The 26,044-nt window shown below is 40.7% G+C and overlaps 2 protein-coding genes across 5 annotated transcripts in view; one reads left to right on the plus strand and one right to left on the minus strand.

Annotated features, from left to right (window-relative positions):
* MDN1 (midasin AAA ATPase 1) overlaps positions 1-624 on the minus strand; it is a 106,469-nt gene extending 105,845 nt beyond the window's left edge. The window contains exon 1 of one of the 2 annotated variants that reach the window (XM_075087277.1): positions 351-624. In XM_075087277.1, coding sequence (XP_074943378.1) covers positions 351-449 — 99 coding nt within the window. In that variant the 5' untranslated portion in view covers positions 450-624. The remainder of the gene's footprint in view (positions 1-350) is intronic. The other variant, XM_075087276.1, reaches the window with a different exon arrangement.
* Positions 625-775: 151 nt separating this feature from the next.
* Positions 776-24,328, plus strand: CASP8AP2 (caspase 8 associated protein 2). 3 transcript variants are annotated; one of them, XM_075087279.1, is made up of 10 exons: positions 776-1,279; positions 2,880-2,955; positions 4,071-4,151; positions 5,994-6,094; positions 7,269-7,343; positions 8,583-8,698; positions 11,232-13,765; positions 16,302-19,260; positions 21,089-21,188; positions 22,539-24,328. In XM_075087279.1, exons 2-10 carry the CDS (start codon positions 2,907-2,909, stop codon positions 22,593-22,595), a joined length of 6,072 nt encoding a protein of 2,023 aa, XP_074943380.1. In that variant the 5' UTR covers positions 776-1,279; positions 2,880-2,906; the 3' UTR covers positions 22,596-24,328. The 3 variants fall into 3 exon arrangements, with proteins under 3 accessions (XP_074943380.1, XP_074943379.1, XP_074943381.1); XM_075087278.1 differs by lacking the exon at positions 776-1,279 and adding an exon at positions 1,685-1,797; XM_075087280.1 differs by lacking the exon at positions 776-1,279 and adding an exon at positions 1,704-1,786.
* Positions 24,329-26,044: the final 1,716 nt, after the last annotated feature.

Here is a 26,044-nt window from a genome sequence, read left to right on the forward strand (position 1 = left end):
ACAGATCCAAAAATTCCATTTTCTTAGGGATAGCAGGGGGACAGGAGAGGACCCACCTCACAGGGCTCCACTCGCACAGCCCTGAAAGGGGCGGGGAAGAAACCGCAACAAGCACACAGAGAAAGAAGGAGCGAGAGAGAGCGAGCGGGGAGCTGCTCCCGCAGAGCGGCCGCCCGGGGACGGGGGGCGGGAGGGGCGGCCGGGCAGCAGACAAAGATGCCGGGAGGAGATGGCGGCGCGGGGGGTGGGGTGTGGAAGGCAGGCAGGCACCGCGGTACGTCCCGTCCCGTTCCCTCTCCGGCGGTCCCCGCGATGCCCGCCCGGCGGGAGGTCCCCGCGCAGCCGCTCACCTGCTTCGCCAGGAACCTGCTCAGCTCCGCGCTGCTCTTCTCGTTCCTGCGGGCCACCAGCTGCAGGGGCTCCGCCAGGGGGAACCGCAGGTCCGCCATATCCCCCTCCTCCTCCGCCGGCGGAGGCAGCGGAGCGCGGACAGTGCCTGAGGTGAGCAGCGGGAAGGGGGCCACGCACCCAACCGCCGCCGGCACGTGGGGCGCGCGGCAGAGGCGCCGCTCAGCACCAGCTTCCGCTTCGCCGGCACCGTCACCCGCCCGCGACGTCGCCGGCAAAAGGGAAGCACGGTCCGCCCCGCTCAGCCCGCCCCTCGAGTGTTAAACTACGGCTCCCAGCATGCACTGCGCGTCGCGAAGCACGGCCTCCGGGACCGAGGGGGCCCGGTGTATGCCGGGATATGTAGTCTTCCGGAGGGCGGCCCTCTGCGGCGGCGGGGGATGGCTCCGCTGGGGAGCGGTGCCAGCCTCCCCTGCTGTCTCACGGAGCCGAGAGCTCGCCCTGTGCGCGGCTCCCCTGGCCGCCCTCTCGCCCTGCCCGGTTTCCCTCCTCCCGCGGAGCTGACTGCCGTCGCTAGGGGAGGGCCGCAGGGCACGGCGTTTTGCCCCGACGCCCCCCGGATCAGGGTCGTGGTCTCAGGCACAGAGCCCCGGCCGCGGGCGGTGACTAACCCCGACAGGTGGCTCAGGCTGGGGAGGAAGCACGCCCGGCATTGCATTTCCACGTCACCCTCCCCGGCCGCAGCCAGCTGACGAAGCCCGAGCGCAGACCCAACGCGCTCACGATGCTTCCAGCGGGGGTTGGCAGCGGGATCGCCCGGAGCAGGACGCGGACTTAAGCCTGGGGGCTTCCCGGGAGAGGCGCCGGGGCCGCCCCACGCCCGCCCCGCAGCAGCAGCGGGGCCGGGCCCTCCGCGCCCAGCCCACACCAGGTGAGCACGGCCGCCGCTCCCGCGGCCCAGGCGGCCTCTTGCGGCCGCCCCTCTCCCGCCGCGGCCGTTGCGGGAGGGCCGGGTGGCGGCGGGGGGACTGCCGGCCGCGGCATCGGGCTGCCTGACCACCGCTGGGCAGGAGCCCCTCGGCCTGCCAGGCAGGGGAAGGCGGGGGGAGCCCCGCTCGCCCCACCCAGGTCTCCGGGGGCAGCGCGGCGGGATGGGGCCGAGACAGGGACCGTGACCGCGACCAGGTGCGGGGGGCGGGCTGGGAAGGGGCGGGGCGATGGCGGGGAACGGGGCGCGGCCGCCTCACGCTCTTCGCTTTGGCGCCAACTGCTTCAGACCGGGGGGTGGGTTTTGCCGACGTCGCGGCCGGGGACGTGCGCTGCGTCTGCGGCGGTTGGCTGCCGCAGCCAAGAGCCCCGCCCACTCGGTGCCCGGCCTGCGGGACCAGCGGCAGCGGCGGTGACCTGCGGGGTGTCGCGGGCGGTGGGCCGCGGCGAGGTAGCTGACCGGTGGGTGAGGGTCGCGGGTCGCCTGGCTTGCCTGCCGCGTGGGGGCTTCTTCTTTCCTCGCCTCCCCTCCTGTCCCTTCTCCTCCCCGCCGGCCCGGCGGGGGGCTCGCGCCGCCTCGCTCCGCGCGGGCGCCGCTCCCCTCCCCCAGCGCCGATCCCACTGTCCGGTTCAGTTTGGTTCGGCTCGGCTCGAGCTGGTTCGTGCTGGCCCGGTGGTGCCCACCCCGGGCTCTCCCTATTGGCCCTCCTCCCCCACCCCTCCCTCCCGGGCGCACCCCTCCCCGCCGGCCGTTGCGGGGTGCCGCTCCCGGGCCGCCATCGGCGCCTCTCCCGCCCCCGACCCCCGAGGCGTCCCGGGCACTCCCGCCGTGACAGTAATCGGGGCAGGCGGGATCCCCTTCCCGCCTGGGCAGGGGGGCGAGGCCTGGGGAGCGGGTAAGGGCCGCTGCCTCTGCTTGTACCCGCACCCTAGCCTTCCCTGCGCTCTTCCTTCCCGGGCAGCGGCGGCCTCGGCTGCCGCCTCCCTCCAGAGGGGCCGGTGTACCGGAGCCACAAGTGTGTGTGCTTGTAAAGTCCTGCAGGAGCTGTTGTGGCGGATGCTGTACGTCCTGTGGCCGAGCATGGCTGTGTGCCTTGGCAGGCAAATCGTTTCTTGCCTGCTACCGCTCGTTTTTGGTTTGCCTGGTGGTGTCGAATGGGGGAATGTGCCTTTAAACGCTCAGCAGAGGAGAAATCGGAATTAACAACTCAGATTATTTTAACTGGTTAAGAATTACATTCAGATAGAATGCATGCCAAAATTTCTTTATAGGATCTTTACTTGATACCTGTGGATAAAAGATGCAGCTGAAGATCCTCTTCAGAATGCCTATTTACAGGACACATAATTTCTTTTATTGATAGAGCTCTGCATTTGTTATCTCCCTGTAAGACTTTCCTCATCCTAGCGCTGGGTTTTGTTGAAGAGCCAGCTACACAGGTACCCCATGTGTAATTGACTTATTTCAAGACGCCTCTGTTTTACAATGTTGTTCTGAAACTGTCAATTAATCTGTTGTCTTTCCTCTGGTATTTTACTCCTAGATGGGGAAGCCATAGGGAGTTTGTATCATGGCAACAGATGAGGATGGACTTGGACTATTTGATATCCGCTATGGTGGTAAGATATGTTAAATTACTTTCTGGTTTGCAGTATAATAACACAAGCAATCTTATGAAAATAAAAAGGTCCAAAAATAACTTGGATAACAAAATGGCAACAAATTAAGTTAGGACAAATACTGATGAGCTTCAACTGTAACTAAATGGCTGTGGGACAGTATCATTGTAAGCCATATCCCATTAGTAACGTTGGATTTTAAACCATAACTGTGTGCTTTGGATTTCTGATATGTTTTGAGGGGATGCCTGAAACAGGTCTCTCCCCTGTGTTTTACAGTGTATAATTCAATCTTCGCTGATCTTAATGAAGCGTGTAGTTGGACAGTTAGGAGGCTTGTTTCTTTGTTTGCTATTTGTAAAAGCAAATGTGCAGTCATGTGGTATAGTACCAGCAATCAAGGTACTCTAACATTATTTCCAGCTCCGCAGTTGATTGATCTGATGAATATTTGTGAGATTCCTAGCTTCAGAAGGACTGTGGATATTGATATTTTTCTTTTTAGTAATATTTGTTGCAGAACTGCACGGATTCACATAGAGGAGATGAGAGTGATAACAGGCATTGGAAAAAGACGTGAAGAGAGTCTGAGGAGGTTTAGATTAAAATACTTTTACAGAACCAGTTAGTGTGTGAATAGTTGGCAATACTAAAGCAAATTCTTTGAACTGTGATAGACTGTTACAATATTTCTGTTAAGTGAGAAATGTTTCTTTTAACATTAGTGGGTTTATCATTCTAATTCTTTTATTTTTATTTCCAAGCTGTATAACTTTTTATTCAGTGTATTCTAGAAAACAGTTTCAAATTCAGATCAAGTTGGCTTAGTTTGTAATTTTAAGTTATATTTGTACTTAAAGCCATATAATTTTCTTCAGGCATAGTTCTTTTAGTATTCAGGAGGTGATCTTACAAGGCTGTCTTTGCTCACTGGTGACTAAAGATCTTTTCTTCACAGTAGCAGTAGCTTGCTGGGTAAAATTCCCGTCTTTTACTCATCTGTGCTACTACTTTTACTACTCTCTACTGGTCTAGGATCACAGCTACACTTACTTAGTGGGAAACTTAGAGGTTGGAGTTTACTAAATGTTTACTTTTTTTTTACTTTCCTTTAGCTGAAGCGTCCCCTTTCAAGGAAGGTGATGAGAGCTCAGTGGATATTTATGATGGCTTGGACAATGGTTTGACAGTTCCTGGTAGGTTGATTGTATCTTGCTGCTTGGCTCGGAGCATTATAGGGTCTCTGTGCTTCTTAGGCTGATTTCAAGTAAAACAACAGTTACCTTTAAGTTTACATTTCGTGGTGTAACATATGCTTCAGTGAGCTACTTGTTTAAATTCAAGACATAAGTTACACTGTATAAATACAGCAGAGAATTATTGAATCTATTAGTTGAATGATTATGAGATGGTTTTTGTGTGATACTGGCTATTTTAAGAGACTTGGGCATATAAAGGCGTGCAGAGAAACCTCAACTATTCTAACTGTGCCTTGATACAGGATGTTTTACCTTGGAAAAAGCACCTTTATTTTGTAGTTTTTAAATACCTTCAGGACCAGAACTGACAGTCAATGTTCACTAAATCCCCAGTGAGATCTCCAAAACATACATTTTGTGGGATACAGTACATTCAGCAGGTGCTTTTAACCTTTTGTTATTCCCCCAATAATTTCACATGCTAATGTAAATTAATTTCCTCTTTTAACTTCTTTGACGGTAAGAGAGAAATGGACACAGCACGTGTTCTTTTTAGGAGTTTTAGTGTATCATTTAATGAAATGCTGTTTCTAGTATTTAAGCAATGATTTCTCTACTGACCTAACTACTGTAAGGCCATTGAATTTTTATTGAGGGACTATACTATATCCTACAGAGGTAAAGCATCTATACAACTTTTTTGCGCTTTCCATTTTGTATTTGTTACAATATATAAGAGTATTCTCTGAGTCTCTATTGCACATACTGAGATGCCTTGTGTAGTAAATATAAAAGATGCAAATAACACAATGCAAATATTTTATATAGTCTAGTTCTGAGGGATGTTTTTTTTTAATTTGAAGAGAATTGGTGAGATTTTTGCTCTATACAGATAGGATGTTATTTGCTTGTCGTCTTGCATTGTGATAATAATACTGTTTGCATTATGGTATTGTCCAAAGAATTGAAACACAGCTTTGATAGCTAACTTCATTTATTTGTCTGCAAATGGATCTGTATAAGTCAGGTCCTGTCAGTAACAAGTATTTGGTGAACAGAGCACACAGGTTGATTTGAGGAAAAAAGCACTGTTATCTAAATAATTGGGGTGTTTGGGTGTTGGGTTGGTTTTGGGTTTGTTTTTTGTTGTTGGTTTTTTTTCTTTCTTTCATTTGTTTGGAACTAAAGCTAGGGAGTTTACGTTTGTGAGGAAATATATAGCAGCAAAGAACATTTATTCAGCACAAGAAGCATGGTATTCAACCCTGTACCAACTCCACAGTAACTCCATTTGATTCTGATCAGTTGATCCATGTCTGTGAATGTATAGGTCATTGGCATCTGAGTATTCTTTTTCTCAATTTTTTTTTTCAACTGCAAATGTTTCCAAGGTGAAGTATGGCCAAAAGCGGAATGAATTGTAGGATGCGCATATTTATTCCAGGTTTTTGCTATTTCTTGGCTCTGGAATTGTGGAACTCGGATCACTGCTAAGGTGTAGCCCTTCTTGCTTTGTAAATTGGGTAGATTTACTGTGAGTTAACTCTCCTCTGACCTAAAACAACTAATTAGTCACAAAATGCACACATCTTTGTTGTTAGGTGTCCTCTGTATCTCTTAATTTTTCTAGCACAATGTTTGCAGTTCAGTTGAACTTTAATTTTCATCGTCACCTTTCATATTGATGTAAATTGGATCAAGTATTTCCAATAAAACTAACAAATGTTGAAATTCAGGATAGGAATTTTTCCAGATAAAGTCATATGTTTCTTCTGTGACACAATGCAATCTGGCTAGAAAAATACCTTTCTCTTCATGTAACGGATTTTCTTTCTGCAGACAACTCTGCTCCAAATTCTACACCAGCTGGAAACAGCTTAAATTTGTTTGATGAGATATTAATTGAAGAAGGGACTGCAAAGGAAGCATCCTACAACGAGGTTTGTATTAATCTGACAGGGATAACTCTGGTTTTTTATTCCAAATTTTGTTGCGTGAAGTTCAAAAAACATTGTCAGTATGGTCACATTATTGGAAAAATAGGGAAACTTTTTAAATAAGTAAGAACAAGACTGTACTAATAAACTGTTATGTCAGCAAGTTTATCAGAATAAGTGAATCTCTCAGTCTGTGACACAGTGTGTTCTCATGTGATGTCCTTTGCATGCGGTTCATGTGTCAGCTTCATTATGAGACAATGTACTGTAATTTCCTTCTAGTTAAATGTCTTTTTAAACGTCTGATGCAAAGCTAGTCTTGACATTTCTCCCAACAAACTTTACCAGACTAAAGCAGATGGGTCATGGATTAGTTTTATGTGTCATTAAATTTTCTCCTTGAGAGTGAAGTCAGCCATGTAGTAGGCGACCGCTTGTAACAAATCAGCAGAACGCTTACTCGTGTAGCATCACCTCTCCTGGTCCGTAAGACACATTTTAACTAGCTTGAGCTTTGGAGTAAGTGGGAAGACATCCACAAATATAATGCTCTATAGAAGAAGCAGGAGAAAACCTCCAGGAGTCTACTAAGTGATGAAAATGTCCCTTTGGAAGCTTGAAAGCGGTTGACTGTTAAGTATGACGATAGGGAAGTTGACTGTTCTTCTGTGAAATTTTTGTCACCATCTACTTTTTAAGAAGGGCTCATGCCAAATGTATTTTATTTAGTTCTGTGATTTCAACAGGAGCATGTCCCTTGCAGTCTATTTTTGCAGTCCAGGTTTGTTTGTAATAACTTTGTGTTGTGTTTTTCCTTATCTGTCTTGTATAAAATCTGACAAACAAGTCCCCATCTGTAGGGCTCAGAACTCGTGTTCCTGAACTCATGTTTTTAATTTCTCAATAATATGGCTTCCTGTTACTCTCTTGCCTATTACTGTTGGGCAAGCACGCATAGATTTCCTCTTATCTGAGTCGTCATGATGTTTGAGAGACTTGTATACCTGTTGGAGCATATTGAAGCTTTTGTTTTTTAAATGTGGCTTTAATATGTTACTTCTGGAAAAAACCCAGACCTTTGTAATACATGTTACTGTGTTAACTAACTATAAATCTAGAGGAGTAACTTTTCTGTGTAAGTTCACTTCTGTGCTGTGAACTCTTCTCTCTTTGACAGTTGCAGGCAGAGTATGGAAAATGTCAGCAGCAAATTAAAGAGTTGATGAAGAAATTTAAAGAAATACAGGCACAGGTACTGTAGTTCAAAGGGCAACATTGGCAAGATTTATATAAAGCAAACTCAATATTGCTTTGAGAGAGGGTTAATTTAATCTGCTTTCCAGAATTAAGCCACTGCGTGGATGGTTTGTAAAGCACCTCTGTAGGTGCTGGGAGCTTGTTCTGCCTAGGATAGTTGCTAGGATAGCCTGCTGGCAAAATCAGTAGGTAAATCCATTTGTTTCACAATGTTGTGTACAGTAGGACTTCAGTTGCTTGAAAGCTATGTTCTGTCTCCTTAATTAGAAAATAAGAACGTCAAATGAATAGTTACTAGAAAGGTATCCAATTCTCTTGTTTTTTTTAAAAAACAGGTCTTTAATGCACTAGGGAGAGGGGTTGCAAAGGTACCTGAGCTGTCATTAGAACTGGAAGAGGATGTCTGTGTTGCCTTGAGTGTAGTGCCATTTTGATAAGGCTGAATGGCTCTTCAACATGAGCTAGCATGCCCATGCTGTGCCGTTCTCTATAGTCAGATTATCTTGGGCAATTCTGGAACATGCTGTACTGTGTATTACAGACAAGTCCCAAAGGTTCTATGCTTTCTAAGGTTCTAAGCATCTTCTGCCTATTGACACTTCTGTATTGTTTTCACAAAACTTGTCTGCCTTCCTGAGCAGGCTTTGCTGAGGGCAGTTATTTAAGAGAAGGGGCTACCTGTAGGATTGACAGATGTTCTAGAGCATCATATCTAGAAATATTAGAATGATAGACCACCCAAAGTTTTGACACCTTGGATGTAATACAATTAGCCTCTTTCTCTGAAAGTGCTTAAAAGCTACATCTCTCATTTGACACAGTGACCAGCAAAGCAATAGAAGGGGTAAAAGAAAGAAGCAAAGGGGGGATTACAATTTTTAGCTCCGTGGTTACTTCGTTTATGGCATATTTGAGTTTTAATAAATTGTATGCTTAAAACATCTTAAATAATTATCAGGGACTCAAACAAGAGCATAAAAGTGAATGATGGTTTCATTTTTATTTTTTTTTTTAAAAAAAGCTCCTTTGGATCTCAATACTTCTGACTTAATTCTGACTTCTCCAAAACAGTTTCTGGATGTTCTACTGTCAGTTTGCATATGGTGGGACTTTTACTAATGATTGTCTTGCAAAGCTTTTCATTACATATTTGGATACCCAAGCTAATTCTAATTTTTTCTCTCTCCCTCCCTCTCTCTCTCTTGTTATCTTTTTTTGTGGATATTTAAAATAGAATGTCATTCTACAGAATGAAAACCAAGCTCTCAAAAAGAATATTTCAGCACTTATCAAAACAGCAAGAGTGGAAATTAACCGTAAGGATGAAGAAATCAGTAATCTCCATCAAAGGTACAACTAGACTGTGGGACTGAAAACATGCTTTTTGCCTGATCGTGTTTATATACTTGTAAGAAACTTTTGTGCGTGTATTTTAAGTGAAACTAATGAAGTTAACCATAACTACGTAAATAATTGTTTTTGTGGCTTACTGCAGCTACAGTCAGAGGAAGTATGTATGTATCTAATTTGCTTGATGAGGTCTTTAGCTTCTAATTAAGAAAACGAGGAATCCAAAGGGTGACCATTTGCTTGAATTATTTTTTTTGTTTTGTTTAATCACCCATTCCTGGTGGGTTATTTAACCATCTTGCATGTTTCAAAGCAGGTGTTATCTTAACGCAGTTCAGCTTCAGAACTAGTCTATTTTATGGTCTCAGACATGAATTCTTTGGAAGTTTTCAGGCAATAAATGAAGAGACTATATAATGTTTCCATGGCAAGATAGGAAAGCCCTGTCTCCAATGGCTGGGGGTAGCAGTAGAGAATTCTTGGTAATTTCTGTATACTACTAATCTTACTGCAAGGAGTTGAAAATATTGAAGTAGGGATGGGAGAGTAGCTGAATTTAAGGTTTCTGAACCACTTGAAACTAGAGCGGGAGCCCCAGCTTATCACAGGGTCACCTGCTGGTCATTTGTGTGACATCAGCCACATCATTGGTTTGTGTGTGTTTCAGTGTGACCATTTGCTATTTTCTTGCTCCAAAAGTGTCATAAAGAAGGCTCATTCCACGTTACTGTGCTAGAGGCTATATATATATTAACAATATGATATTTTTTTCTAATACTGAAAATGACCAGATATGATCTGATGGAGGTCAAGAGGTTTTAATGTGTAACTTCCAGTTGACTGACTTTGACATGACAGCTGTCATTTTCACACCTATGAGGGTAGTATTCTGGGTTTTAAATTGAGTTGTTTGAAAAATATTTTCTTGTTTTGAATACTCACCCTCATTAAAGAGTTTACAAACTCCATTGCAATACCTTCTGATGGTGATGAAAAACAAGGTATTTGATCTAGGTTTTTTGGAGGTATCCATCATGGAAAATTGTGGGGAAGTGGCATTCAGAACTTAGAACTATGCCTTGCCTGCTGCATGGTCGATAATGAATTAGCTCATCCTAAGCAACCTACCTATCTGTAAAGGCTACCTCAAAGATAATATCTTTGAGGGAAATTGTTAGTGCTTATCTCCAAAAAAAAATATAATCAAACCAAACTAAAAAAAAAAAACTAAAACCCTCCCTTGGATACAATTACATTCATCACACACACATGCAGATTTAATAGCCAGCCTAAAGCGTGGTGAAGACTTGTCAGTATAGTTCAAAATTAGAGAGACATAGGAGAGCGTTTTGGATTACAACCGCTGCAGCGTTGTTTTAGTTCAGTGTTCAGTTCACATCACAATGTCATGTTTTTGGAGTAGAGCCAGTTGTATGAGGTGATCGTTACATATTTAAATTTACTGTATCAGCCCATAGGAAGTGTGTAGTTCATAAAGCAAGAACAACCCCATTTTGTATTGGAGATAAATACAGAATTACTTTACACTTGAACTTATTCCTTACAACTGGACACCGAATCAACATAGAATTTCAGGCCAAAACCAAACATCTGTGTGTAGCAGCCACTTCATTCTCAACCCTCTAAAAAAGGAGCCATACATTTTAGTGGTTTGCTGCCATTGTTTGTTGGTATGACTTTTGCTTCTGTTTACTTCGCATTGGTTAGGCACAATCATTCTTCTGAGATAGTGTAGAGTATTTAAGAAGGTTGCCATTGCCTTTAATCATGTCATTTTAATGAAATGTTTTGTTGAACATGGCAGAAAAGTGTCTGTCTGCATGGATTTTTTTGTTTGGTTGGGTGTTTTTATTTTTTCTGGTATCTTTGAGTTTTGTCAACAATGAGTAAGAATTCAGGCTACATGTGCGCTTTTTATTTTAATTTTTTTCTTTTTATTATGATGACCTTGCACCAGTAACATATGGCCTTGATGAGGCTTGATTATTGTATTTACTACTTGTTTTCTCCAGCTTGCAGCAAGTTCCAAACATAGTAGCTTATTTGCTTCTTGGGTAGAGTAAACACAGTCACATTATACCTATTATTTTGGTTGCCAGTTTACCAAATAGTGAACTATTGAATTGCTCTTTTTTCATTATTATTCTTTTTTAAAATCACTGTTGCTGTAAAGAACTTCTTTTTTCCTAGGGGAAAGCTGTCTCTATTGCTGGACAATGAAATACTAATTTGAACTAATGGAGATGGTAATACAGACCCAGTACAGTATCTTTCCACAGGTCTTGCTTTTTCTTTAGATGAATTTATTTGGAAAATATGTATACAAATTCTATTCTTTAAATGAGTGCTAATGGAAATTATTTAACTTCTGGTTTTATCCCATATTTTTTTTCAACTTGAAGCTGAAAGTATGAACAATTTTTAGAGAGATATGGATTCACTAGAATTCGGCTTTACTTATGTTTAAATAAATTTCAAAACTAAAATTAGGTTTTTTTCTTTCTATAAATAGGCTATCTGAATTTCCTAATCATCGAAGTAGCTTCACCAGAACATACCTCCCAGGCTCAAATAATGGAAGGTGCTCTGAGATATGTAAAACAAAAGATTCCAAGTTCCGACCGTCTGATTTAGGTGACAGTATAAAGATGGAGCACAGAATGAAAAATGACTCTTCAAAAGATACACATCACAGTTACTCATCTCATAATGTGGACAACGGGAAGTCTAGCTCTGAGAAAAGGAACACTCCACATTTACTGAGATACCCTCCTGAAGAGCTCTGCAATGATGGTGCTCATACATGCCTACCGAACTATGACCATAGTTCCAACAAGGATAACAGAAAGGAAAGAAAAGAAACAAAAAGTAATGAACAGTATAGTAGGGGAAATGCCCACAAACACAAGAGAGAAGTACATCAGAGCACTGGAAACAGTGGTAACTGTAACAGTGGTGACAGTGAAGAGGGGAATTCAGATCCTCAGCAAAAGCTGAAGACTGTTTCAGAGAAGGCTAGTAAAAATGAGTCGCAACAAAAACGTCAGAGTATAAAACTGAAATGCAGTCCAAGTGTAGAAAGGCGAGCAGAAAGGGATGTTTCTTCCTGGGAGAAACTAACTACCAGTAAAGACAGATTTCAAACAAGAGGTGAATTGTATGCTGATGAGAGATCACAACACTTATTAAAAAAAGACATTAAAACACATGATAAAGATGAAAAAAACGCTGGCCAAAAAACCAAACAAAATGAAAAGTTACAAGAACAACCAAAGAGGTCTGGTAGAGGGAGCAGTCCACACTCAAAGAATGAACATTCAAAGAGTCTTCATGAATCACGTAAATGTCGTGTGGAAGAGTCTAGAAAAGGAAGAGACAGTGACTGCAAGAGAGACAGGGGAACAAATGATCATCCTTCTCGAGAAGGAAGGACTTCACCTTCTAATTCCAACAGCAGAGAGCATAAATATGTGCGCTTGAAGGACAGTAGTAGATATGAATGGGAAACAGCACACTCCAAATCAGAAAGGCACAGAACTGAAGAAAAAAGGAAAAGAGAGAGAGATAATCAGGATGAAAATAGACATTTTAGACATGAAAGAAAAGTTGCAAAAGGGATTTCTCACCAGTCTGGAAAAGAATCCAGGAAAGGTACAGATGTTACGAAAAGTGAGAGAAACAAGTCCTGTAAGCTAGAAGAAACATACAGAGTATCAGATAGCTTAAAAGACCATAAAATCCCCAAAACTAAAGATGATCACACTGGGACAAAAAGCAAAGACTTAAAACTTAGCTTTATGGAAAAGCTAAATTTAACTCTTTCTCCTGCTAAGAAACAATGTCTCTCTCCACCAGATGGACTTAAAACACCTTCCCAAAAGGCCTCTGATGAGGGAGGTACAGAGGTCACGCTGCAGGAAGAACTGTTAGATCCTGCCCACCCTGTTAACTGTGGTCCCACAGAGCAAGCTAATTCAGCACTGCAAGTTCGGGACAGTGCAGCTCAAAGTGATGCGGGACCAGCACTGCCTGTTTCTGTCAGTTCTGAAAATGAAACTTTGAAAGCAGCAGCAGCAGATCCAGCACAGTCTGAAGCATTACCAGCAGTGACAACTGATGAACTGAGCTTGGAAATGTTACCAGAAGCAGAAGTGGGTCAGGCAGAGCCCCAGGCCTTGCCAGGAACAGCAGAGGTACTGGGTCCTGATGAGATGCAGGCTGAAATGTTGTCAGCGGCAGCCCAGACTTGTGATCCAGTTGAATCGGAAGCCTCAGCAGCAGCAGCGGCAGTGACGGAACTGAATGACCCTGAACCTTTGCCCCTGGAAGTGGCAGGGAGTGTGGCAGAGTGTGAAGAATTGCCTGTGATAGTGGCTATAATGCAGGATGTTAATGTACCAGCAGCAGAAGTGGCACAGTCTGAACCTGCCAGCGAAAGCATGGGAGCCCTTCCAGAGTCAGCAGCAGAGAAGAAAGAGGAAGATAAAATATGGCTACCGACTGACATAGAAAGCTCGGCAGACCAGCATGGCTCTCAGAACCTTGACTTAGATGACTCAGAAGCCAAAAGCTCTGGTGACCTGGAGTCCTGTGATGTTGCAGAGGATATTAGCAAAACAAAACCAGACTCTTTAATGGAAGTAGTGAAAGATGACGATCACTTGGCTGCAGAAAATGTTGAGCATCCTGTTGAGGAAAAGGGTATCTGTGAAATTAATAAGAGTACATCTCAGTCACCTGAGAGAACTATGTTAACAGATAAGGATGAACCATTAGTTGACCAGAATGCTTGTGATCTGGAGCCAGACCTAACTGAAATCAGTACTGCGACATCTTCTCTTAGTGGTGAGATGTATCCTAGAACTAAAGAGAAAGAAATTAACTCAGTTCTTGTTGATGATGACAGCTCAATACTGAGTATTGATCTCAATCACTTAAGGTATATTCCAAAGGCAATCAGTCCACTGAACAGTCCAATGCGCCCTTTGGCTAAAGCACTTAAGATGGAAAGTCCCTGCAAAGGTCTTGTGAAGAGTTATAACAAAGGTATTTGTATATGTGTATTCTAATTTCTTTTCTACATAAAGGCTTAGAAGATCCGTTTTTGGAAAGCAGAAATGACTGCTTTCTTAAAAATAGAAATTGTTTCTTCTTTAGCTGTGTAAGCCATAGTGGTCCTTTCTGTTGATAGGGGAGCTGTTTAACAGTGCAGTCAAGATTGTAGCAGATTGAACGTCAGTGCTATAAAAATTGGAGTTTGTCACTGCTGACAGATAAGTGGTTGAAATAAGTTATGTATAATCTTCTAAAAAATATGTAGGTTTCTTAACTGCGCTTAGTTCTGAGTAGATGTCATTAGGTTTTTCTCTGAAATTGTAGAGGCAAAAGTTAATAGGATCATATTCTTTCAAGTATTTATTTGTGAGAAAGCTGGAGAGGCTACCTGAGACTTAATACCTAGGAATGTCAGCTAAGAGAAAGCTGTGCTGTCCATCTGAATTAATTTCCCTGTGAATTTGTATATATTTTATACTTGTGAGTCAGTAGGTGGGGAAAAAAGTAGAACAAACACATTATTAGGATTGATCATTAATGAAGTAAGATCTAACTCCTAAATAAGATGTCAGGGAGATAGAATACAGTGACAGCACCGACAGGAAGAGAAAATAGGTGACCCAAAGTTTAAATCTTTTACTTGCATGAATTTAACCCTTCCTGTAATGTCCTGCTGCAACTAACAAAAAGTTTTCTTGGAAGTTTGGTTTTCCTGCTAGAAGAGGAATGGTACAGTGGCATTTAAATCCTTGTTCTTATGTTTTGGAGTATAATCCTTATGTCTTTTTGCAAATCTTAGTGTGGTTTACTCTGTAATTCTCCCTCTTGTACTTGAGACAGCTACTCTCCTAAGTGTAAATTTCTTTAGCAGCTTATATTTCATTCCTACAGCAGTTTATATTCTTCGAAATATTGGGGGGGGGGGGGGGGACAAGAGCTTTAGGATCAGAGTAGATGGACATCAGATAAAAGTATTTTTCTGATTTTGTAGTGATTCCCTGAGTTACTTATTAGAGGAATCCATCCTGCCCAGAACTTGCTACTAAATTACAAAGCAGTGATTTTCAGCTCTGCAGTTAGATGCCTAGTTGTCTTTGTGATCTGGCTACTGATACGTGTCAAATGTTCTGCATCTGTTAAATTGACAGGAGGCTATGGTTTCTCTTGGCCTTGAAATTCGGTACTCACCTTTTTACTGTTCTGCAGGACAGGGGTACATATATTGCTATAATTTGACCACTTTCATTTTATACTTTGGTTTGTCAAAATATTGAAGTGATTAGTTTGAGGAGGTATTGATCCTTGTAAAACTGAAATGGAGGCAGTGATGGGAAATGTTTTTGCTCCTGTAGAATCTGTATAATGTAAACATTTTCAAATGTTGCTTTCAACTGTTAATCACAAGTTAATTTTTTTATGGAAAGCAATTTACATATGTTCTTTTATCACATTAAATATTTGTTAGAGACCATTGAGCAGTCTAATCTATGTGTGAATGAACATAAGAGTGTTTTATTAACTAGAGCGCCCAGCAAGCCTAAAATTAACACTAAATCTTGTTAATCAATACGTAACGCACTTTAGTGGAATTTTTGCACAATGCAAATGAGCTTGCCTTTTCATCTTTTGTAACGTACTGCTTTGTAGCTGACTGTAGGTGCTTATTTTTCTTAACAGAAGAGCATGTGGTTTGATTTTTAAAGAATGATTAAATATATATTTAAAGATATCTCAAAAATATAAAACATTTAATAAGCTTGCTTATAAGACAGAGTAAGGCATACTACGTTTGGCAGAACTCTAGCCTTTCCTCTCACATGTCAGTCCCTATACCTGTCATTCAGGAACCTGAACTGGAGTTTTTCTCCAAAATTTCTGAGGAAGAAAGCTTTTTACGCTGTGCTGCTTAGTTACAGTGCTGGTAATTTTAAATGCGTCAGAAACTGAAATAGGAGATAATCATGTGTACAGTGCCTAGTACTCTTTTTGTTTAGTAAGTTAGCTTATTGAAAGACTTCATGATTTAAGTAGAACCTTTTTATCATTCCTGGAAAATATAGTTGAATGCAAACATTAATAGGTCATCTGTACTGTTTATTTTGTTTTCATTGTGGAACTGCTGTTGTATGTAAATGTTAGTCCATAATGATGTTAAAGTTAAAATTCAGTTTGTGAAGTGTTCACAAAGCTTGTTAAAGTGAATGGAAAGAGGCTCAAAACCCACCCAAACTGCCAAATTTTTCTGGTTTCAATAGGCACATTTGTGCAATAGATCACATGTTTTTGGTGAAATGTTACGGTCTTATTTGCCCTTTGAAGTTCAGAAAAATCCCATTAAACTAGCAGCTGCTGAAGCAAAGACCCAAACTCGTTATAGCTCAAACTTCCTGAGTTGTTGTTTGCAGTTTCAAACAAACAGTTCTGAAGGTCACTTTGCAGAAGAGGATCTTCCAGGTTTTTCTGAAAATGTCTGTTTATAATTGCATTCTTTATGGTGATTAGCAAACTGTTTTTTTTCTTTTGATAGATTTAGTTCCTGAAAGTACGGTTGTCGTCTGTCCCTCAAAGAATTTGTCAAAGGAAGTAAACAAAGAAAATCAGAAGCCAGTTAGCATGTCTGATGAACACTTGGAGATGGAGTCCCAGCTGAGTATCTCTTCAGATGAAATAGAAGAAGGAGAAATCATAAGTAGTGATGAAGGTGAAGAAAAAACTAAACCAGAAAGATGCTCGGAAAGGACAAAAAAGTCAAGACCAAAAGCTTCTCCGGAGACACGAAATTTGACCAGCAGTCCACAGAACCAAAAGAGCAAAACTGTGTGTTGCAGTGAAGATAATGGAAAATTTGTTTCTGTGAAAGTAAGTACAAAGAAGAACGGAGAGAGGCATAAAAATCAGACTTTCAGATCTTCAAAGGATATGAAGAAAAATAAAACTGTGAGCATTGCTTGTCTTGAAAAAATAGTTCATGTTATTGTTGAACCTTCAAACGTACAAGAAATCATGCAGATGCTAAGAGCTATACGAAAGCAGATGAGGAAAAATTATATGAAGTTCAAGGTACACTTTCCAGTTCAGCATTTTCACAGAATTATAGAATCTGGTATCATAAATTTTACATCATTAATAAAATACTTGAACTTTTCCAAGATGTCTACTTTAGGTGAGACATTAAAATTGAATATCTGTGATATTATAGAGTCCAAACTTAAGCAAGTTAAAAAGAATGCAATAGTGGACCGTCTTTTTGAACAACAGGTATCAGATATGAAAAAACAGTTGTGGAAATTTGTAGATGAACAACTTGATTACTTATTTGAAAAGATAAGGAGAATTATAATAAAACTATGTGATGTGGTAAAAGTGGGAAATGAGATTGAGGAAGGGAAGTTTGAAAGAGCAGGAAAGGAAAAACACAAGATCTGTCATAAAAATGATGTGCAGAGATCTAGAAAAAAGTCCCTGAAATCCAGATCTCAAAAACCTGAAGAATATATCCTTTCCAAGCAAATTGTGGATTATCAACGACCTAAGTGTCACCATGAGAAAAGTAAAACAGATGCACCAAAAACTGCCTTTACAAAATGTCTTAACTCCATTGATAACACGAGGAATTCCCAAACCAAAGGTCACCTCTCTAAAGAGAATAATTTGCAAGGCACTCTCACTCCACTGAAGGGTGCAAAATATGAAAAAGAAGGATTCCAGCTATCCAGAGATGGTAATAAGTCTGATCTTAGTTATGAGCTTCTCACAGAGCAACAAGCGTCCAGTCTTACGTTTAATCTCGTAAGTGATGCTCAAATGGGTGAAATTTTTAAAAGCTTATTGCAAGGTTCTGATCTCTTGGACAAAAATGGTGGCAATATCGACAGACATGAGTGGGAATTCAGGACACCTGAAAAACAGTTTTTAGACAGTCATAAATGCAGAGGTAGTGTGGCCGGACTGGTGCAAGAGATTGCTCCAAAGGAGGCTTGTGTGGAATCTCGACCAGTGGAGGATATTAATTGGCCTATTGTTTCACCTGTAAGACCTCCTTCTTTAACATCTAGGCTTCAGATGTCTGTTGATCCAGATGTACTGGATGAAAGCTGTATGTTTGAGGTTCCTACAAATGCAGCTTCATGCAAAGAAGATGAATGCAGTTTACAAAGGAATAAATCATTTGTTTCTTCTATCCTCCTTGAAGATTTGGCTGTTTCCTTAACTATTCCATCACCTTTGAAATCAGATGCTCACCTCAGCTTCCTAAAACCTGAGAATAATTCTAGCTCAACTCCTGAAGGTGTTCTCAGCGCACATTACAGCGAAGATGCACTTCTTGAAGAGGAGGATGCTACTGAGCAGGACATTCATTTGGCTTTAGAATCTGATAACTCAAGCAGTAAATCAAGTTGTTCTTCATCATGGACAAGTCGGCCTGTTGCCCCCGGTTTTCAGTGTCTCCCCAGCCTACCAATGCAAGCAGTAATCATGGAAAAATCCAATGATCATTTTATTGTGAAGATTAGGCGTGCGGTGCCATCTGCCTCACCAGCATCTGACCAGATGGCTTCAGTGAAGGAAACACGGGCATCCTTGACCAGGAATGAAAAAGAAATGAGAAGTGGAAAAAAAGAAAGGGGCAGTCAGAGTGCCACAACAGCCACTGTGCAGGAAACTGTCAAACGAGATCTTGATAAGACGGATCAGTTGCTTCGTGTCAGGACTGAACAAGAACAAAATCCTGCCTTACCTCAGCCTCTAAAGGAGTCACAAAATAGTATTGGAAAGGAAGAAACTACTGCGTTGCTTGGACCCTGTAGAAAATCTTCAGACACAGAGAGCCAGGACACTGAAAGCCCAGATGAAGGCTCTGAGCAATCTCAGGCACAAAAATTGGAAGCATCTGAAAAAGTAAATGAAATGGATGTTAGACCTCAAGCTTCTTTTCCTGCTGGATGCAGTGTAGAGTCATACATAGACTTAACAGATGATATTGTTAGTGAAACTTCATGTCTTGCAGTAGAATCCACTGCAGATAACAGGACTCAGGAAACTTCTACAGCTAACTCAGAAAACAGGGATAAAAAGGAAGAACTAGAAGAGTGCTCTGATGCATTTATAGACTTAACAGAAGAGCTTTCCAATGAAACTGTAGCAGGTGAATGTAATCTTGAAACAAAAACCACTTTAAACACTGATGCAGGGTGCCAGATAAGTATAGATGATAAAACTAGTAAAAAAAGGAAAAAGGAGGCTGTCAGAGAGAGTTCCAGCTCAAAAAGGCAACGAAAAGAAACTGAATCAGTGGGTGAGGGAGAAGATGCGAGTGATGTGAAACCTGAAGAGGTAAATTCAGCACACAGAAGATGTTCCAGTAAGAAGAACGAGTTGCAGCAGAACAAAGACTCTTCTCCTTCAGCTTCATCTGCGTCATCACCTAGTCTGTACGCCAAAAACATCATTAAAAAGAAGGGAGAAGTAGTAGTTTCCTGGACGAGGTAATTTCTGATTTGATCTGTTTGATTGTTTTAGGGCTTTGGGTTTTTTGTTTAAAAAACTATGTGATATACTGAAAAGTGGGAAGAAAAGGATATTTAGGTGATAGCTGAAGGTATTCGGTAGCTCTACATCCTTCTGTAAATAGTTGAGTGGGAACCTCCTTTTAAATATGCAGGACGGCTTTATGAGACTGACATCTTCTGTTAGAGCACCACTGAAAGGTGCCATAGTCTATTTTATCCTTTTTTTCTGTAACAGTTGTCAAGGGTAAAATAAATTTAAGAGATTAACTGATTTCATGTAATCCTGCTAGCAGCCTTTGGAAGAGAACAATTTTTAGTCATTTCTTAGGTAGGTTAAATCAGATTTGCCTTAAAGAAGGTGGCTTTCATATGTCAATGTCATAACTAATTCCATCACTTACCCAGATCTCCCAAACCAAGAGTACTTTTTGCTTTTGTTTTTAAAGCTTACATGTTAAGGTAACAAGGCCTACTATATTGTGCTGTCTGTAATTTTTGTTTTCCCTGCCATTTCCTGTCCAAAATTTCTAGCCAGGCTTGGTAGGGGATGGAAGTCTCTGATATTCCTCCAAGGCCTGGAAGCTTGGGTGACTGGGTAAAGGAGAGCAGTTAAAGGAGAGCCCTGCTGAGAGAAGGCATGAGAGCAAACAGTTTTCTGTTTGGGGGTCTATGCTGCTCAATCTGCAGAAATGTACTAGTAAACCATTCAGCCCATATATTCCAGTTAATAGGATGCAAGTGACAAATGAGGTGACTGTATGTGTCGAAGACACGTGCAAAGTTATTGTGGTGTATTCTTCTCCTTAAGAAGCTGTAGTTAGCAGGCTTTGCTGTTCTTGCTACAACTTGATATAATCAGTGATTTATAAAGGGGCTTCTAAAACTTTCAGGACAAACTGAACTATAGTTCAGATATAAATTAAGTTTCTAGGTAGCATTTCAAAAGAAAATCAGCTCCTTCATGGAAAAAAGACTGTGAAAGCCAATATGATTTTTGAAATGCAAACTAGTGAGATAGAAAGAGATTATTGCAGTTTTCCTTATGAATTTGACTAGGTTTTCTGTGCCAGTCTTTGTGCATTGTTGAACTATGCCTTAAAAAAACAGTTTATTTAAGTAACTAACCATTACAGTTTTCTTTGAAATGGAGGAAATTACATCTAATTTATTGGAATATGACATGTTTCAACCAAAGATATATAGTAGCTACTGTATGACTGTGTCTATATGCATTTTACATACACCTAAGCTCATTAATGAGACAAACAGCAGATCAGTGATATGCTTTAAGAATAGAATCCTGGTCCTGTATTCTCATGTGAACAGTAGATGTGCTTTGAGTATGTTCGTTATATTAGGCCACTTACAGAAATCGGACACCTCTCTCTTTAATCTGAATGTCAGTGGGCCTTAGGTGAAAGCCATTGCCTCACCATGCAAAGTGAGGCAAGTCCACCTAAAACTACTGGTCCCTGTTGAATTTATGAGTTCTTTTCAGTTAAAGTTTAAATGCCTGCTTTAGAAGCTTAAAACTCTTTTTGATGACTTTGATTTTGGGGTTTGATTTTGTAATAATTCTGCCCTTCCTAATAGGGTAGCATAAACTCCACTGCCACTTGTTTGTACTGCTTCCATTACCCTGTGCTGGTAGAGGGGAGGATCCTCCATAAGTTCATTGTTGCAGTTTAAACTCATGTTCTGTAGTTTGGAAATACTCAGAATGTTATATATGGCCATATGTGTTTGTTTGTGTGCATGTACACGTATGTATGTATTAATATTTTTAAAATGCATTTTGCTGTAGAAATGATGACCGAGAAATTTTACTGGAATGTCAGAGAAAAGGACCATCAAGCAAAACCTTTGTTTCCTTAGCCACTAGGCTGAACAAAAGCCCAAATCAGGTAGGTGTTATCATTCTTACATTTGATAACAACTAAGTTGCTGCATCTGAACAAAAACCTTTGGAGATTTTCTGCTAATTTGGAGTTGTTTTTCCCGCTTGTCTTTTTTTGGGGAGTTCTTGAAAAAAGAACCTTAGAATTCCCCCAGTTGTTACTTTTCAAAAAACATACATTACAGGGAAATTATGGTCCAGGGATTCTTCAGTACCTGTTTGACTGGTACCTTGAAACTGCTGTGTCCAATCATAAGCCAGGGACAACAGGATTGTTTCTACTGTTGGATCAGCACTTAGATAAAGAGAGGTAATTTGGAGAGGCCCAAAGCCTTTGTACACATTTAATAAATTAGAAAAGCATTAAAATTAGAGCTCGAAAAAAATACCAAGATTTTGCAGAAAGGACATTTTTCGTTAAAAAGTTTCCTTTTTTCTTTCACCTTTTAATTAAGAAACTTCAAAAGACACAGATATCAAATTGATGTAGAACATTTCCAGAGGTTTGCGTATAGCTTTTGTATTTGTCTTGAATTGCTATCTTAATCTCTATCCAGCAAATCTAAAAAGGGAGAATCACTGATTTGAGTAAGTTAGGAAATGCTGCGTGCTCGGGATTTGGCTTTTAGGGTGTTGTGTTTTATGTTTACAGAGTCTTTGCGGGGTTTAGAAGCTGTTGGGGTGGATGGTGGTGGATAGAACAGTGTTATCTGTGCGTTTAAGCGACTCTTCCCAGTTAGCTATTTGGTAGATGGTAGATACGCTGTAGCAATACACATACAGCAATAAGAAATGCTAACTTACCATTGAATGACGTTGCTATGGAAGCTGTAGCTATGCTCATCCAAAAGATGTTTGACTCTCATCTACAGATCAGTTTTGTAAAATCCTTAGTAGGCAGATTACTCCACGATGAGCCATAAATACCTGAAGCAACAGTTGTACAAAAGGATAGAAAATAACCAATAAAGTGTGCTTTTTGTGGAATAGTAAATAAGCTTTTGTCCTTATATTTGAATCTTGCCCACAGTTATACCTGGCAAAATTCTAGTCTAATTGACTTGAAGCCTTTTTTTTTTTTTCCCCCTCCTTGTAAGAAAACCTGTGTTAAACCAATAGTTGTCTCTGGCTCTCTGTAATTAACCTGGAGGCTATTTCAGATGTATAGGAAGACTTCCTACATGCAAATAACCTGTTAATGGCACTCCTAAAATTCTCTCCCTAAAATTTATTGGAAGCAAAAAAGAAACAAAATAGTGGTCTCTTAAAAAAAACTTTATGCTGTCAGATCAGTTTGTCTTGGTAGGTATGGAAACGTGGGCCCTTAATGATGTGTCGTCTTTTTGTCCTCCATTAGGTTTCAGAAAGATTCAAGCAGTTAATGAAGCTGTTCAAGAAATCCAAGTGCAAATAAAATTACTACCAAGTTGCTTCATGGCTACAGGGTTTAGCTGTTACCAGCAATGACGGACAACAACCACTGCCTTCATATGGCAGGATTAGTGGGAGGTATCCAAGTCAGAATACTAAGTTTGGTAGATCTGATGCACTGTTAAGTATTGACTTCCCTGTCCATGTTTCCTCTGAAGTGCTTTATCAGAGTAACACAGAGGAAACTTTACAAACAAACTGGCTAGGAAGGAATGCACACTTACAAATGGAGCAGTATCATTGTAAGGGGGTGATGTCTCCTGTTGGTTAAATGTGCTCTATAAGCAAAGACAAGGGCGTGCAGTCAAGTGAAAATGGTAGCTCTTGCTTAACTTGTCGGAAGTACTGCGTACAGTGATGCTGAACTATGATTTTTTAAGAAGTAACAGTGCTTTGGGATGCAGTTGATAGATAATCCTGGATAATGACAGGTACGTTATCTTGCTTACTTTGAAACATATTTTAAGAAGTTAGGCCTTTTTTCTTTTAAAATAAGGTAGGGCAATGATAGCAGTAATTCCAAAAACTGCTTATCTAGTAACTGGATCCTGGCAATAAGGAATAGGTGGTTCTGGCTTCTTTGTCAGTTGCTCGTACTGGGTTTCAAGGAGAGAATCTGGCACCGACTGTAGGGTTCGTCTTCAACTTTAAGCACATTATCTAAGCCATTTTGTGATTACTCCAGTGTTCAACAGAGATGACTGAATTTATCTTTGAGGGTGCCTATCTGTCATCGCTGGCAATGGAGAAAATCTAAGCCAATTGTCTACTCTAGACCCCTAACTTTCTGATTTTGGAAGTCAAATAAAATGAGCCCCAACCTCTGTGAGAGAGTGAAGCCAGTCATGAATACAGTGACCAGTTTTTCGGTTTCTTTTAGATTGGGAAATGCTGTAATAAGTATTCATTTAGAAAGAACAGTCTTGCACTTAAAAATGTTTTGCAGTTCTGATGCTATTTAAAAAGCCCTACTACTGAATTTTGAATAGTTGGGTTTTTTTTTTCCTTGAAAAATATATTGGGTGGTTTTTCTTTTTTCTTTTTCTTTGGAAATGGCTAATATGTTTTCTCTGCTCCAAATTACATCTGGGAAAGGTACATAAGTTAGTTAAATCTTGAACATAATGAACATTCTGTTTTCTTATTTAAAAAATTAACAAATTATTATCTTTTTTAAATTAATTTAGGAAGGGGACCTTTACAGTTTTATAAAATATGACTTGATACTTACTAACCAGGAGAAAAACTCTTCTGTAAAAACAGGCAGTTTCAAAAGCTTGTCAGCGTGGCATGTTTTGACAGCAATTGTATCTATCTTCACAAATTGTTTTGTATATCAGAAATTCATTATGTTCTAGTTTAAAGAACTCTTAAAACTCATTCCAGTTTTACTAGGACATACTAGAAGTGTGTGTGTGTATATATATGTGTGTGTATATATATGTATACACACCCCCCTCATATATATATTGCTGCTTTATTCCAAATTTCTGAGAAGTTGTTTTTTGTGTTGGTTGGGTAAGAAGCATTCCTGGAGGTTGTGCAGGGGTTTGTATTGTGAATTCATTTGTGTTTGAGGTTTTATTCTTTACTGAGGATCAGAATTGCTGTAGTCTTTATTCAGTGAGAACATCTGCTGAGTTTAGTTAGACTTCATTTAAGAGTCCCACCTAAGTGCTTTGCCTTTCAACTTGGATTAAAATGGCTTTTTTTCAGAATCCAATGACTGCTGCTTCAGTTTCAGCATAATGGTTATTTTTTTGTTTCCTCCCAAACTAGTGGGACAGACTTCTTATTCTAATAAACTATCGGATAATTTGTCAGTGAGGTTGCCACTGACGCCTTCAGAGCATTGTAAACGTGACCTGTGGAATGGATTGTCATGCTGCCACGCAGTGGATCATCCTCAATTTAAGCAGTGCTCTGGAAACTGTTACAAGGAATGACTTGAGTCAGTGGTGATGTTTGTTTTGGCAGTCTTCCATCTTATGTGCTTACTTCTAAAACATTTGCTTTTGATGACCAAGTGTCATCTTCCATGCTACGCCAGCAGCACATAGTGATTTCGGTGGGGGATTGGTATACCTACCCATGCATGTTCTTAACAAACCTTTCTGACAATTGTTTACTTATTGGAGATCTAAATCTAACTGAATCTGTTCTCAGAACAGTCAGTGTGCACAGCAGAGTTCATGTTTCTGGAAAAATCAGACTCTGCTAGGAGTATTTTTTTTAACCATATCCTTAGAGATCAAAACATGCACAGTACTGAAGGCACTGAGGGAAGCAGCTTCTCTCCGCTTAAGTGCTTCCTCTCTGTCTCAAAAAAGCAGGCAGTATTTTATTATGAAGTTGTTTATTCCTTGTCTGTGTTTGTTTACTTTCTTATCTGTACAGGTGTGGGGGGGTATGGTTTGACTGTTCTGGTTCTGACTCGGATTCCTTTTTTGTAAGTTATGAAACTTTTTTTAATGTTCTGCCTATTGTAAGTACGTGTACAGGTTCCTACATGGTCATGTAAAATATCTGATATGTGTATGTATATATATAAATATATGTATAAAAATAGAGAGCGCTTTGTTTAGCCAAAGATGATTTTTTTAACTATATAAAACTCGGGGTTTATTTTGTATAAACTAAACAGTTTGCTTACTGTAAGAGTAATGCAAAAAATAAAACCGTAAAATTCACAGACATATGTTCTTGTTGAAAAAACGTTGGCTTGGAGTGATTTTTACCATTGTTTGTAATTTATTTCTCCAACAAGAATTTTGATACATATATTGCAAAACGTACTGTATGTAAATCTCTAGTCTTACTTGTGAAACCTCAGGTAAATGAAGACATTTTCTAGAACTGTTAGCTGATGGCTTGACAACTACAAATGCTGTGAAGCAGCATTAAAACTGGCTTCTGTATGTATAAATGAGTAGCTATATGTTGATGTTCTGGCCAATAAACACAGAAGTAATCAGCTGCTGCTCTGATGCAATTACTGCTCCAAGTGCACAGCGGTTATTACTTACTGACATGGCTGGATTAGAAATTGGACAATTTCACAAACTACATAAATCCTTTAAACCACAATCAGAACCTACAACTTTCCTCTTTTTTCTAGAACCATTGGGTTAGTGCTGAGTGGAACATTACAAAGGCAAAAGACCTTTTTGTAGCCAAGGCTTTTCATCAGAAGGGTATAGCTGGCAGCCCTTTGAGTCTTACTCCAATTTGCTTTTGAGGAATACGTCTGCTTCTATCCAACACATATATTTTTACAGGATTCTGTTTTAAAACTCTTAATGGATGTGGGTATTGGAAAATTTTCCAAAGTGGAAATTCAGAGAGCAGGGGTTATGGGGATGTACATAATAGTGAAATTCTAGAGCATCAGGTATTGGAATTCTGAGGGATTCTCTCTAAGGCATAGTCTGT

This window comes from Phalacrocorax aristotelis, chromosome 3 (genome assembly GCF_949628215.1).
Source record: "Phalacrocorax aristotelis chromosome 3, bGulAri2.1, whole genome shotgun sequence".
NCBI classification, from domain to species: Eukaryota; Metazoa; Chordata; class Aves; order Suliformes; family Phalacrocoracidae; genus Phalacrocorax; species Phalacrocorax aristotelis.

Bases quoted from the DNA above. Each gene is read 5' to 3' on its own strand.
- CASP8AP2 (XM_075087279.1), top strand. From the start codon at position 2,907: ATGGCAACAGATGAGGATGGACTTGGACTATTTGATATCCGCTATGGT. The intron at 7,344-8,582 runs GTACTGTAGTTC...TATTTAAAATAG, and splicing joins TTAAAGAAATACAGGCACAG to AATGTCATTCTACAGAATGA. The intron at 21,189-22,538 runs GTAGGTGTTATC...GTCCTCCATTAG, and splicing joins TGAACAAAAGCCCAAATCAG to GTTTCAGAAAGATTCAAGCA.